Source organism: Onychostoma macrolepis, chromosome 06 (genome assembly GCF_012432095.1).
Source record: "Onychostoma macrolepis isolate SWU-2019 chromosome 06, ASM1243209v1, whole genome shotgun sequence".
Taxonomy (NCBI): domain Eukaryota; kingdom Metazoa; phylum Chordata; class Actinopteri; order Cypriniformes; family Cyprinidae; genus Onychostoma; species Onychostoma macrolepis.
In genome coordinates, this window is record NC_081160.1 from 16540917 (window position 1) to 16556021 (window position 15105).

Consider the following 15105-nt stretch of genomic DNA (forward strand, 5'->3'; position numbering starts at 1 on the left):
TTACGTATTCCCTGTCTGTATTCACCCTCAATCTGTCTTGATGTGGGAATGACATATTCTGGTGGAGTGTGATCCATTTATTCTGTCATTCCCAATTGAAGCATCAATCATTGTGTGTTTTCTGTGTGCATACCACACAGAGCTCTGTTAGAACATGGAAAGTTTTTCAAGTTTTTTGTGCTAGTATGTTTTTGTGTTCAAAAACAGCTGGATGAGGCCCAACTGAAAATATTTACTCTGATGTGACTAAGTGACAGTAAAGACTTTTGGTTTAAGGTGTCCTTTTTACACGTTACATGTACTTACTATTTTAATAACAATAAATTAAGCATAATTGCATGCTAGTAATCCTAAACTAACCCCTAATCCTAACCCTAACCGTATAGTAAGTACATGTGGTTAATTAGTATTACTCAGTACTTAAATGTATAATTACACTGTAACAAGGACATCTTAAAATAAAGTGTTACCATAACATTTGACATATTGTTAATAATAAATACATTAAAATGGAAAACAATTTTGGTCTCACTTTAGATTAGGTGGCCTTAACTACTATGTACTTACATTTAAATTAATCATTTGATACAATGCACTTATTATGTACATACATGTTTTTTTACATTGTAATTACATTTTAAAAATACCAGCATGTAATTACATCTTTAATTACATTTATAGTTACACTGTTGACCCTTCCCTTACACCTTAACCTGTCCTTAAACCTACCCATACCACCAAACCTGTTCTTAACCTTACCCGTATCCCACCTCAATAGCAACCAAAGTGTTTTGTAAAACAATATAAACACAATAAGTACATAGTAGTTAAGGCCCTCTAATATAAAGTGGGACCACAATTTTAAATTGTAATTATTTTTTACATTATCATACAATATTGAACAGTAGTGTATGTATATGCAAATAATTTGAATTAATGTAGTCAAATTAATTTGCGGATTCCAATAATTAATTTGTTTAAAATTCTAAATTGATTCACAGCCCTAATATATTCACATTACAAATCTTTGCTTATCTTAAAGAGGTCAGTCTACTGTACTTGCAAAACTGCTTTATAGAGTGCTACTTACCTGCTAGTTCGCTTTCCTACACTGTGTTGATTTGATTTAGTTGTTGCGTTGTAAATCACAGACTTACATTTAAATAGATTCAGGTGGGCTAGTTTTTACTGTCAACCACTTGGTTTATCCAGTTTATTTGACTCAGCTAAAATAGGTGATGAAATGAGAATTTATCTCTTTTTATCTCTTCGGAGTGTGTGGGAGTGTTGGTCGGTTAACTTTAGTAGTCCTTTGAGATGTTTCTTGTTCTTTAGTCTGGCAAATACCTTAAAGAAGTTGGCTTTAGGGGCTCTCTGTGAGTCTTCCCTCGCTCTCTCCTGGGCAGGGTCCCAGCGACATTGTGGCGGGATAGACCCACTGTGGCACATCTTACGACATTGGACTAATTGAAAAGGAGCAGCAAACCCCATAAAGTCCTTCTCATGGCTCTCGGGACAGTTTGAGAGAGGTCTCCTAAACAAGAGTGGGAATATGGAAATATTTGGGCAGGGAGTGAGGTTTTGCTCTTGAAAGTACACCTCTGTCTCCTGGTGAAATCGCAGCAATCGCTTGTGACCCTTGAAAATTGCCCCTGAACCGGGATAAACCTTGACCCAGTTTGAAAAGCTGCATCGTCTCAGGAGGACGAAGAAAATGTTGATGTGAACTTTGACCTTTCTGTGTTGATATTGGACAACTGCCAGTTTGCAGTTTCTCAGGCACTAGGGCCGTGTACATGCGTGTGTATTTGTGTGGGAGTGTGTAAGTTTGTATGTGTGGGTGTGTGTCAGGGGATTGCGTGGGTATATATTTTACAGCTCCGAGGCAGTTTTTGGACTGGGATTGTGTGAGACAGTCTCCCTGTGTGTTTTTGTAGGAGTTACCCGAATGTAGAGTTAGATGTATGATAAAGCTGAAATGTTAACCAAATGGAGCACTGTAGAAAAACAACAATCACGGAGCCACAAGCTTTTAAGCTGAGAGATAAATCACTAAACAAGTGAAAAAAGGGTTTTGTAGCTAAAATGTGATGCTATTTGTCAGAAAACCTTTTTGAATTGATCTGGACTCGTAGACTAGTTGGAGACTTTTTGACGAAGAGCATGGAAGGTTCCAGGCTCTGTGCTTTTGACCTAATCCCCATTCCTTTTTGCTTTAAAGGTCTTGTCAAACATGATTGCCACTGATATGCTTGTTTTGTTAGAGTGAAAATGGTGCACTGTCTTTGACTCAGTGTTTAGGGTTTGTTTTCTTGCCTACATAAAGCTGCTAAGCCTAGCAGTGGTCACGAGTGGAGCTGAGCCAGTGAGGTTGGATCTGTCAGCTGTCTGTGAGTCGTAAAAGTGATTGACGCTCCAGAGAATCATTCCTCAAAGTAGGGATCATCCCAGAGTCCTCACTACATTTAATTAAGTGTCCTTTATCTTTTTCCATATTTCTCTCTCTTCCCTGTTTGACTGTGTTTTTTTTTTCTTCTTTTTTGACTGTGGGAACAGAAGAGCAAACTTCCTAGAAAGTATTTTATTATTTGCTTGCCATTTCATTTAGGCGTGACATCTAAGCAGCTTAGTTATACTTGTCCTAAATAGCCATTGTTCCAAAAGAATAGTTTAAAAATGAAAATTTTGTCATTTGCTTAGCCTTGTTGTGCTTTTTCTAACCCATATGAGTTTCTTCTGTGGAACACAGAAGGAGAAATTTTGAATAATGTTCTGGTTGTTCTTTTCCATGCAATTAAAATGAATGGAGACTGGAACTTTCAAGCTTCACAAAAGTGTTAAAAATGAACACTATGGCAACATTCTGTAGCTTAAAACAAAATAAACCTGCATAATTTTTATTTTATTTTTAGAATTAGGTTTTTCAGGAGTACCACTAATCATTTTTTCCATTTTATTTTCCCACACACACATCAGCAATTCAAAACTTGTCCTGTGCCACACTCAGTGTCAGATCCTACAGGTTTTCAGCAGCCTATTGATTGCTTTTTCATGAAATGGATAAAATTTTTATTTTTTATTTAAAAGCAGTGTCACTTTTTAGTCACTGACTCAGTGATCCATTTGCAGCAGTTAACAGCCCATTAAAAGCTCATTGGAGGTGAAGATTATTAGAGAATAACAACCTCTGTTGCTTCAGAAGACTTTTATAACATTTGGTGTGATGCTGCATTTGCATGCTTTTTGAAGCTTGAATGCTTCAGTCCCCATTCTTTCAGTCCCCAACAACTAAGAGTCTTCAGCATTTTTCCATTTGTGTTTTACAGAAGAAAGAAAGGTTCTGGAACGACATGAAGGTGAATAAATAAGAACAGATTTAAAATGACTGGAGCTCTATTCCTTTAAAGATCTAATATCTTTCTGATAGCTGTGATTCTGTCACGTCACACAGCAGTTTGAATTTTTAGTGGAAACAGGCATGGTTCCTAAATAAGTCATTGTGTTAACCACTATTTTATTAGTATCCCATTCATGTGGCTTATTTCTTCTTGTAGTTTATAGTTTAATTTTAAAAGTGCATATGTTTTATACTTGTTCACTTGTTTGTTTACATCCATCGCTGTGGAAGGTGATTGTAAATTCCAAGCCCAATTGATGCAATATTGCGCATGTGAACATGTGTTTGTGTTTGTATTTTGCGTGTGGACACTGCCTGTGTCCCGTTTTTACCTCCCAGTAGGTCTTCTCCACAGCAGCTGTGGCTGTGGTCAAACAGTGCTCCATGGTGATGGTTGTTGGTTTGTGCCTGGGGGCTGCAGTGGGGTCTCTGAGCTGGGGAGCTTCACAGCTCTCTGATTCTTGGCCAGCATTGTGTAATCACTCACAGTGGCGCTGCAAAAACAGCTTTCACAATCAGCTGGATGTCTCTCAGCGGGCCAGCACTCCAGCAGGGACAGGGAGAAGGGCATATTAGTAGAAAGAGGACAGCAAGGCACAAGGGACAGGCGTGTTGTGTTTGTATGTTTGAGTTTGTATAGGCATTAGTTAATTTGCACGTGTGTGAGATAGAACTGAAGTTAGCACGAGTAAGTATGGGGGAGTTTGTTTAGGTGTGTGCGTGTGAGCGTGTATATATATGTAGAGGAACTGTACGTCCGCTCCAGCTGTGTTTGGGAATCTGACAGATTATTCACTACATTAATTCCCTTTATTAAGCCTCTGGGTCCAGGCCAGGCCAGTGAGAAGCGCTCGCAGCTGTAACCCTCTCCATGCCACAGCATATGGCTGACTTAGTCTGTCCTCTGTTTATGGGTGATACTGGGAGTAAGAGATTTTTTTCCCCCACTGCTATTGTGCTTGTGAATTTGTACACACATGTAAGTTCATGTGCTTGTGTGTGTATATAAATATATTTGTATTTCTCATGTATTTGTGTGTATACAGTACTGTATATGCAGGTGTGATTTACCCTGTATCTGGTATATGCTCTTTAAAGTGCTAACTGCTAATAGGTTATAAGAAGTAATAAAAAATAAAACAATTGATAAGTAATTACATAATTATGTAAATAATGAAACAATCACATGAATAAAAAATCAATTAATTGTGCACTCTTGTTATTTATATGATGTGTGAAGTCTAAGACCACTGTCATGTCAGCCAGTGCGACAGAAAGCATATATGAAACTGCTGTTTTATTTCTTTGAGTGGTAGAAAAATGAGTGACAGACAGAGGTGAGTGTGGTCTTTCAGCCTGTAAGCATGAAAAACGGGTTGCTTATTTTGTTTTTTGGCAGACCAGGTCACTTATTTTGCAGAGTGCAGCCTTAAAAATGAAACATCTTTAATCATTTACTGACCCTTACATCATTCCATACCGCTGGACTTTCTTTCTTCTGTGGAACACAGAAGTGTCCACCACAGAAAAACATCATAAAGGTTTGGAACAACATGAGGGTAAGTAGTGAAAGAATTTTCACCAGAATTTTGAAGAGACTTCATCTAAAAATAAAAAAAATCTGTCATCAATTACTTTTATTTGATTCAAAATCTCTAGGATATCTTTTATGTATATTATTTTATGTTCTACAGAAGAAAGTAATACAAGTTTGTATGGAAACCCGTTTCCGCCACTGAATAGAAAATAAAAAAGGTAATTGCGACTTTTTATCTGACAATTCTGACTTTTTTCTCACAATTGCGTGATAAAAACTCACAATTGCGAATTATAAAGTCAGAATTGTGAGATATAAACTCACAATTCCGACTTTATATTTTACAATTGTGAGTTTTTATCATGCAATTCTGAGGAAAAAATCTGAATTGCGAGTTAAGTCAGAATTGTGAGATATAAACTCGCAGTTGTTACAAAATATCAGTCTTCTAATGTGACAGCAAAAATGTAAAAAATAAATAAAATAAAAAAATAAAAAACCCTCTAACATTGAAGATAAACCTCTCTCGTGCTATTTGTAACTCTAAGAATGAAGATATAATTTTCTCATGTTATCTGTATGTTAAGTTTTTTTTTCTATGTCACACCATGGGACACAGTCAAATTTGTATTTGTCAACTACCCATGTTCACCCAAAAATGAAAATTCTGTCATTAATTACTCACCCTCATGTCGTTCCAAACCTGTAAGACCTTCGTTCATCTTAGGAACACAAATTCCATTGACAGTTCAGAATCACTTACCAGAGTGCTGTCTATGCAGGGTCAGAAAGCTTTCGGATTTCATCAAAAATATCTTAATTTGTGTTTCGAAGATGAACGAAGGTCTTGAGGGTTTGGAATGACATTAGGTTGAGTAATGACAGAATTTTCATTTGTGGGTGAACTAGATGATAACGGAGCTTCCATTTTCAACTAAAATGTGAGAAAACTTCATTGCTTGTAAATGTTTTAACCTCTGATTAAAGGAAGCCAATCTCTGACAAACCAGCAATTTATAGAAATGTCAGTAATAATCCCCCTAATCTAAATTAAAAATGTTAATGTTTTGATATTAATTAAGCATAGCTGACAGAGTCCATTTCAGTGAATATTCTGCAAAGTTGGAACCCCAGGAAGCTTGACGGAAAATGAACATGACTCTAAATATGTTTTCTCTCATATTAGAGGATCAATCCACTCTTATGACCACATGGAGGGAGAAGCCGAATATTCTTGGCCCTTGTGCAAAGAGCTTTCAGTGGCCTTGAAAATGTTCTCTTGTTGGCAGATGAATCAAAGTGCTGCCGTTCCTTGATGTATTGTGAAATATTTATCAAACGAGACAATACAAGGAGTGGCACAAATCATAAATATTAAGTAATATGAAAAATGCTAACTCAAAACACATTTTAGAGAGAGGGCAATACGGGCCTCTCTCTTACCATAAAAAAAGACACTGAATCCGGGGAATAGATGCATTAAAAAACAGTGGAAATATAAACCATGCATCCGGTCTTTTGCAATATGTTGCATGTTGATTGCTATTGTAAAATGTCAGTAGGTGACCTTAAATGAAAGGCGAGCATTTGGGATGGGGCCCCTCCTGCATTAGTGGCTCTCAGAGGCCATTCTGAATGCCTGTTCTGCTGAGAACTACAGATACAATGTGTGGTCAGTGGATAGAGTAGGATGTTCTGGTGTGTAAGCCTTGGTCACACTTCTCTCTGACTCAGATGTCATCAAACAATGAGTGCAAATGGACTTGAGGAGTTTAAAACCCCTTCTTCTGATAATGTTGAAATTGTGTGTAATTTTTCTAGATTTTTTCTAGAATTGTAAATGTAAAAAAACTTATTTTTTCTGTGTAGCACAAAAGAAGCTTGTGCAGCTTTTCTATACATCAGCAGTTCTTTTTTCAAGCTCAAAAAAGGACAAAAACCCAACATAAAAGTGCAATGAAAGCAGTCCATAGTACAATTGTGCGTTATATTCCAAGTCTTCTGAAGCCATACGATAGCTTTGTTTGAGGAAACCTAAACTCCACTAAACTCATAGCTCTCAAATCATGTAGCGTCCATGACGCCGGTTAGAACTCAGTTACATCAAACATCATTGGTTCTCCCATGTTGTCACTAAACAAAAGACTGATGTGTAATGACATTTCATTTGAGAGCTACAGTACAGTGTAGGTAGGATGATTATTATTGAATAACAACATGCATTTTAGTCTTGCATTTTTACCATATAAATATCAGCAACTGCACCAAATTGCTTTTTTATGCTCAGTTTGTGATTCTGAATAGAATTTAGGCAAGGCAAGGCAAAGCAAGGCAAGTTTATTTATATATAGCACATTTCATACACAGTGGTAATTCAAAGTGCTTTACATAAAAGGAAGTAAAATAGTCATTAAAAAAATAATAATCACAACAATAAAAACAAACATTCTCAAGCTTTGTTCAAACTCTTCCGCACTAAGTGAAAAAACCTTCCAAAATACTTTTTTTTTCAGGGCAATAAATACCTGATTTTGTCTAAAGTTTCAATTAACTGTAAACGATAAAAACGTTAAAAATGACGGTTATTTTCGTCTGTATTACTATTCAACTGTAACTGTATGTTACTATGGTTACTAATGTTTATAGGAAGCGCATTAATATAGAACATGATTAAACTGACCTGGAACTACCTGTGCGGTTCAACGAATTTAATCAACAGCTGCTAGCCAATCAGAATCGTTTTTTTTTTTAAATAGGTCTCTTGTATAAAATCTATATCATGTCTGCAATCATGTTGATATTCAGGTACAAACAGCTCTCTTGCTTGAGTGAAATTGCAAATATGATATATATGATGCAAATATAAAAGACAAAAACTCATACAGGGGCATTATTTGCCCCCATATCTCAAATGTTGTGGGCATTATAACTGCATTCTAAGAGGCTACGATACACAGTGATTTGTGGACTCTCAATGCCTTGACATACTCTAATGTCAGCTTGCACATCTTTAAAAACAACAATCACAATATTATTGAAAACGACGTACATGGCAAAGTTAAATAAAGAATGGTCATCCTGTGTCATAGTCACCTAGAGTCATACACCCCCATGAATGCTTGCCCTTGTTTGGTGTGAAGGGAAGATCTTAACCAGAATTTTAAAATGACTTTTACTGTAAGTACATTGTATAAAGCTTCAATCTGAACAAAAGCATGTGGCTAACACCAGTGTTTGAAAATTCGTCACTTATACATACACCGCAAAGGCTGAGTGGCCTCTAGACACATGTGACAGCATTCTCCCCATGGAGCAGAGCCAAGCCTGTGGCGGCAGATTGGCTGCAACATGAGAGAGCGACCAGCTCTTGAATTTAATACCATCATAATGCTGGGTTTGTTTAGTGCCGCTAGCAAGAAGGATCCAATATCGACACATGTCATTGCATCATCCATCAGCCCTGCTTCAAAACCCTCCTGTCTTTTTGATACTGCTGGTAAAGTTTCCTTCAGTAGCAAATCTGAGATCATTTTTTAGCATGGTTACTGTTAAGATTTGAATTGGAGAAGTTAGTTCTGGACAGTAATTAGAGGCAGGTTGATTCCATTCTCTCAAAGTTTGGTAAAAAAGAGAGATGCTCTATATCATTTTTTTTTTGCTTATGGGAGTTCATAATCTTGCCTGTCCATTAGGATACCAAATCAATCAATGTCATAACCATGGGATCCTAACCTCCAAAACCTCTGAGCCTGAATAAAAAGGTAACTGTGACTCTATATCTTAAAGTCACCTCTATATCTATATCAAGGTGACATTAAATGTCGTAATTCTGACTTTGTGTAACAATTCACAAGGAAGCATGGAGACAAGGAGACGAGGCATTCACAAAAAGAGAGTCTTTAATATCTAACAGGGTGACATAGAGCACAGGCAAGGAAGACATTCAAGACCGGATGCTAAAGACAGGGAAACACAGGGCTTAAGTACTAGCTAAACGAGGAGTAAACTAGATGATTAACTAACACAGGTGTAAACTAATAAACTAAATCAGGAAACGCGACCAAAAAATGGCAAACAGGAAACTCAACAGGAACACACACACACACGTGACAGATCGCCCCCCCTCCCGGACGGCACGGAGCCTGGTGCAGGACGGGGACACAGAGGAGGCCTCCAGGGCGGATCAGGCAGACCCGGGAGCCATGGGCGGATCAGGAGACTCGGGCAGCCATGGTGGATCAGGCGACTCGGGCGGCCATGGCGGATCCGCCTCTGTGGCCTTGGCCCTTGGCTCGGCCACTCTGGCCATGTATATATGCTAAAAACTAAACTAAAAATGAGGAAAAAGGTGCCGCTCACTTTTAGTTTAGGTCTGGTCTTCTGTCACAATTCACAAGGAAGCCTGGAGACGAGGAATTCACAAAGCGAGAGTCTTTAATATCCAACAGGGTGACACAGGCAAGGAACACATTCAAGACTGGACAGTAAAGACAGGGAAACACAGGGCTTAAGTACTAGAACTAAACGAGGAGTAAACTAGGTGATTAAATAACACAGGTGGAAACTAATGAACTAAATCAGGAAACACAGGAACATGACCAAAAAAGGGCAAACAGGAAACTCAACAGGAACGCACACACACTTGACACTTTGTTTCTCATATTTGCGAGCTTGTGGCAGAATATGTCTTTTATATTTTATAATATGACCACATCTCACAAACATGACATTATATTTCACAGTTGTGACTTTGTTTCTTATAATTGTGACTGTGTTTCACTATGTAAATTTACTGTATATCTCACAATTGCAGCTTTTTTTCTGCAAAATTTAGCAATACACAATGTGAATGTATCTTGCAGTAGTGATTTTTGTTTTGCGTAATTGTGATTGTCTCACTGTCTTACAATATGAAAGTCACAATGTGACTTTAAATCTTGCAACTGTCTTTGTTTCTCATAATTATGACTTTGTTACTCACACTGCAACTTTATATCTTACATTGTGACAGTCATGATTTGGTTTCTGGCAATTTTGTCTTACAATTTATCATAATTGGGACATTGTGTCACAGTGTTCCGATGGAAATATCTCACATTGTTGCTTTATGTCTCACAAATGACTTTCTTATTTTTATTTTCTGGAAGCAAATGTATTTCATGGATGTACATACTGAGATACATACACACTAGAGGTGTGCTGTGCTGCACTCCTGACCCCCATAAGCTTTTAAGGCAGAACAATATGCTTGTTTGTAAGTGCCATTTTTTCATGACTTTGCATCAAACGCTTTTTTTTTGTTGTAGCAACAAATTGCCTCTAATTGTGCCAAAATAGTTGAAAAGATACATAATCAATAGGGTAGTGCAGCTGTTTCCAAAGGAGCCTTTAAACACAGCTGCTGCTGCACCCAACATCCCCCCTCTCTCTTCTGACTCGTCCTCCACCCATGTTTTTCATTTTCTGTTCGCTTTCAAAAGCTGTCACCTTAACAACGGGCCATATAATAAGTCCCTGTTCCCTTATGAGCCCTGAACCCCAAAACCGCCCAGAGCCGGGTGCTGGTTTGCCCCTCTTTGTAGTATATGGAATTAAAGCTCTCAGAACGACTGTTTGAAAATGTTTTATTAAGTTTTGCGAAGCTCTTGGCTTCAGTTGGGAACAGGGGGACTATTGTCCCTTGCATCTTGTAGAAGCTGCTGTTCACCTTAGCAGCAGATGAGTGTTAGCCTGCGATTTCAGTATGACCTGTAGTTGTGTGTATTACTTATTTGCAAAAAGGATGAAGGTGACTCTACTTCCACCTTTTACTCTCTACCCCTCGCTCTGCTTTTCTTGCTTTGTTTGAATCAGCTGAGGCAGCATGTTGTTGTGTTGAGAGGAAACATGTGGTTTCTGTTAGTAGGGACTGGGTGTCTGGCACCATGATATGCACTGGGGGTTAAAGGAAGATGGGAGGGGTTGGTGGGGTAATGGGACATTGAGATTGAAGACCCCGTAGGAGGATGGGAATCAAGAGAGAAACACTGCCATTGTGACAGACAACTTTCTTCTTTCTATACACGCTACCTGTGTTTTTCAGTGAATAAATTTAAGAAAAATGTACTTGAGAAGCAAAAATGCGTAAAATTTAAGAGTTCAGAGAGACTGGGGCAAGTTGTGCAGTGAATATTTCTCAGAGTGTGTTTCAGGCATTTTCTCTAAAGGCGCACAATTTAAAGTCTTGACTACAGAAAAAAAGTTTTTTGCTTGCTCAAGATAAAAGATCAAATTCATTGAACATACACTGACCTTTAGTGGGGCATGTTGTCACAATGAAACCTACCATTAAACAGCTTTTTCTACGCTTTTCTGCAAAATGTAAAACATAAATCATGAAACAGCAAAAATGTAAAAACACCTTGCCTTAGTCTGATTCTCATTAAAAATACTTGTCCTTAGACTACAGTTTAACCTTTCGTTACTTCTTGCTTGATTGCATGCTGATGTGAATCTACTGTATATGAAGCTTGTGACCTCTGTGACAACTAGCCACAGGGTCACCTATATTTTTAATTAGGTTTATTTTCATACAACAATTGTTTCATACATAAACTAAAAACATAAATTTACTGCTGCCTATACTTAAAACGAGAAGTAATTCTGTGGTGTACACAAGCTAAATTTAAAGACAATAGTCTTTTGATATTTGAAGCCATTGTTCACTGTAAATGTCACTAAATCATGCTAATACAAATTGTGAACAGCCATAAAGGAACTAAAAGGTGATTCAGCAGTGTAATGTGTGCATATGTCTTTGCAGCTGGAGCAGATGCTGTTGCAGCAGTCAGGAGATTCAGACCAGCAGAGTGTGTATGGCGCAGAGCAGGGTTGGCTAAGAGAGGAAGGACGATCTTATAGACTGAAGCTCCAGGCCTTTCAGGAGAGCCAACACAGACAGGCTCAGCTGGTGCAGAAACTACAGGCAAAGGTCCACTGTTAGATGTGGTCTCATTCAACACATTTAATTTTTGTCAAAGATGGGAAAGGATCTTTGAGGGGGGAAATGATTTTGTAATTCTAGGGTATTTACTTTTAGAATATACATATCAAAAAGAAACCATGAAGCTTTGGTATAGTTGGGAATGTGCTCCATCTTAAGTTGCGGAGTGAAAGTATTTGTCTGTGTCTGCAGTTGCTCCAGTATAAGAAGAGATGTGGAAATCTAGAGCAGCAGGTGCTGGAGAAAACCTCAGAGTCAGAAAAGATGAGGCTCTCGGTAAGTCTTACTTGAGAACTTCACAGCCTTTATGAATGAATCAATGACTGAGACATTGATATAGCAATTTATTGTGTATTGCTGTACACCCAAAGTGCTTTACAATCATATTGTGCAGCATCCACTTGGATGATGCGACGACAGCCACAGTACAGTACAGCCTATCTGCTCCTGTGACTTTTGTTGTCTAATTGTTGTCAGGTGTTGCACTGTATTTTGATGTGTTAGGAATAAACCTGCCTCTGTCCATGTATTTAGCTCCAGTCACACCTAGACTCTTCAGCACACCGTCTCCAGCGCTTTGAGCAGGACCACAGTATGGATGTCCAAAGTAAACTTGTACTGCTGGAGGATGAGCAGAAACGGTAAGAACGAGAGCGATATGAGCTTCTGACAGCGAGAGGTGCAGCAAAACATGCCAGCGGGCAATGACTACAGTGAGGGAGAATAGGTGAATCAGCCAAAGCGTATGTCAATACTTGCTGTTTGGAACCAAAGGAGAATTGTACATTTTGCAAATTGAGAATGATAAACCTTGTGGAGAGTTTCTGTTTTCTTTTTGTTTTTCCCTTTTTTGCTTTGTTAGAAAATCCAGCTTAAGAAGATAGTTGTGTTTTGGAACATACTGGGCCTCATTTACAAAACAAACATATGACAGAAAATTGGATGTACGGTCATTTCTACGCAAAACTTGGAATTTATTAATATGGACGTGAGCGGTGGCTACGATCAAATCTCACGTCTGGTCTTAGCTCGTGTACGCATGTTTTTGAGTTACCTGAACTTGTGTGCAGCATAGTAAATCTGGTGGAGAATTGTATAATAACAGCATTTTGTTCATTTAGATTATTTTTCTGACTGACAACTGAAGCCCAGGCGATCGTTAACCAGTTAAGATTAGAATTTTTATTTTTTTCAGGGTTTTATATGCACAAATAGCAACAATAGACCATGAGGATTAACACATCGTTGCATCACACACCTGCAGCGCTTCTGTGAACGGAGAAAAACAGAAATTAAGTCTATACAAGGAATAAAATAAATAGGACTGCACAAAATATATTTCTCTTAACAAAAGAAAAAAAAGTGCAACAAGTAGCCTATAGGCTATGCTCGTTTTTGTGACACTCTTAATGCATTTTATTTCTTTATATTTTTATTTTATTAAACCCATCTCCTCACATGCACACAACAACATTAGTACTAGCATTGCTTGACATTTCATCTATTCATCATCTAAAATAAACTAAAATGCAGTCAACAAAATATAAAAGTTACACTGTTTATTTTAAAAGGTCCGCTGTGAAATCAGCGTGCAGTACCCAAATATTTTTACGCATGTGAAGGATTTTGCGTGAATATTGGAACATGAGTGAAGTATAAAGTCATGTTTAGGCTTCATAATAAGTAATAGTTTAACAACCAAATCTTTCAAATATGGAAAAAATGGAAATATTTGGATTCTTGTCGAATGAAAGAGGCTCGCGAGCCCAATGCCGTTTCAGCTTTGCTTGACGTTTGCGTGCTGTTTATAATAAATGCCACTACCTTAAAGCGTGATTTTTTAAAATATTATAGTTTAATATATAATTTTATAGCTGCTTATTTTGTCATTCTTGTTCTGTAATATCGTTAAATGTAAAGGATTTGTTGTGGACTGAAAGGAACTAAATAGGCTAAATAATGTTTATGTTTTTAAAGGTTTCCTTATATTTACTGGTATTTAGTATACATTAATTTAAAAAAAAAAAAAGGTTAACGGGTGTTTTTGGAGTAAGATCAATTTCTCTTTCATCATGAAATTACTTCCTCTTTTTGACCGGGTTTAGTTTCTCCGTGTCGTAAACTCTAGGGGCGAGGCTTCTAAACCGGGGTGTTTTTAGGGGCATGATATTCAAATGACGATTGTTTTCAGCCACTACATTTATCAACATATGATCATTCGTGTTTCTACGTTAGATTGATAAATGAGGCGTAGTACCTGGTTTCCTAAACCAAATGTTCAAAAACCAGCATGACCACCATAAACTAGTAGCTGATCCAAGGTGGTCTGCCAGCTAGCACCACCTAAAGACCAGTTTATATCAACTAATGAACAGCATGGACTAACCAGTGAAGAGCCTGGAACAGGTAATGACAAGCTAATGAACAGCAGTAACTTGCTGTAGACTAGACTGGAAAACTAATGAACAGCATGGACCAGCAAACAACCAGCTTAAACCAGCTAATAACCAACTGGAACAAATGTGGACTGGTTAGTTCTTAGATTAGACCAGCTAATGACCAGTTTGGAGCTACTAATGAGCACCTAAGACCAGCTAGAAACCAGCTTCCATGTTCTAAAACAGAAGTACCACCACCTAAGCTGAATCTTCCACCAGGTATTCACCATTCTAACATTGAGAAACGACACATGAACAACATATATAAAGTAGGCAAATAGAGCTGAACTGCTCTGAATTAAATCTCCTAGCTGCCTACTTCAATCCCCACAAGCACATACTGGAAATTAATAGTTTTAGAAAGGGGGGTCAAAAACAAAAGGTGTCCAGTTTGTCAGACTTAATTATCACAGCCTTGTTCACCGTCTCAGCCAAATAGTTTTTACTGCACTTCATACAAAGAGCCGGCCAAACTACCAACCCAGACGCCAGCCTTTAAAAGAACTTGATTTACTGTGCCACTCGCCTGTAATTGAAATGGTTATGGCAAACTCTGGGCCGCCAAGCTGCCAAGCCTTCATTCATTTTTACACCTTCGTGCCTCTGTCAGAGAGCGCACTGCACGGTGCAGTTCATCCAATCATCTGTGGCTCTGCAGTCTTTTAACACAGTTTATTTAATTTTCTATGTCAGAGAAGTCAACTGTGCCACGGCTCATGAGAATTTCATAGCATGCCACAATTAACTGAGA

At 37.9% G+C, this 15105-nt stretch overlaps 1 protein-coding gene across 5 annotated transcripts in view; it reads left to right on the forward strand.

The window, feature by feature from the left end:
* The window catches only part of crocc2 (ciliary rootlet coiled-coil, rootletin family member 2), a 44527-nt gene that overhangs the window by 5922 nt on the left and 23500 nt on the right, over nt 1-15105 (forward strand). For all 5 annotated transcript variants that reach the window (XM_058777748.1, XM_058777749.1, XM_058777752.1 and 2 more), the window contains 3 exons: nt 11737-11904; nt 12109-12192; nt 12451-12557. In XM_058777748.1, coding sequence (XP_058633731.1) covers nt 11737-11904; nt 12109-12192; nt 12451-12557 — 359 coding nt within the window. The remainder of the gene's footprint in view (nt 1-11736; nt 11905-12108; nt 12193-12450; nt 12558-15105) is intronic.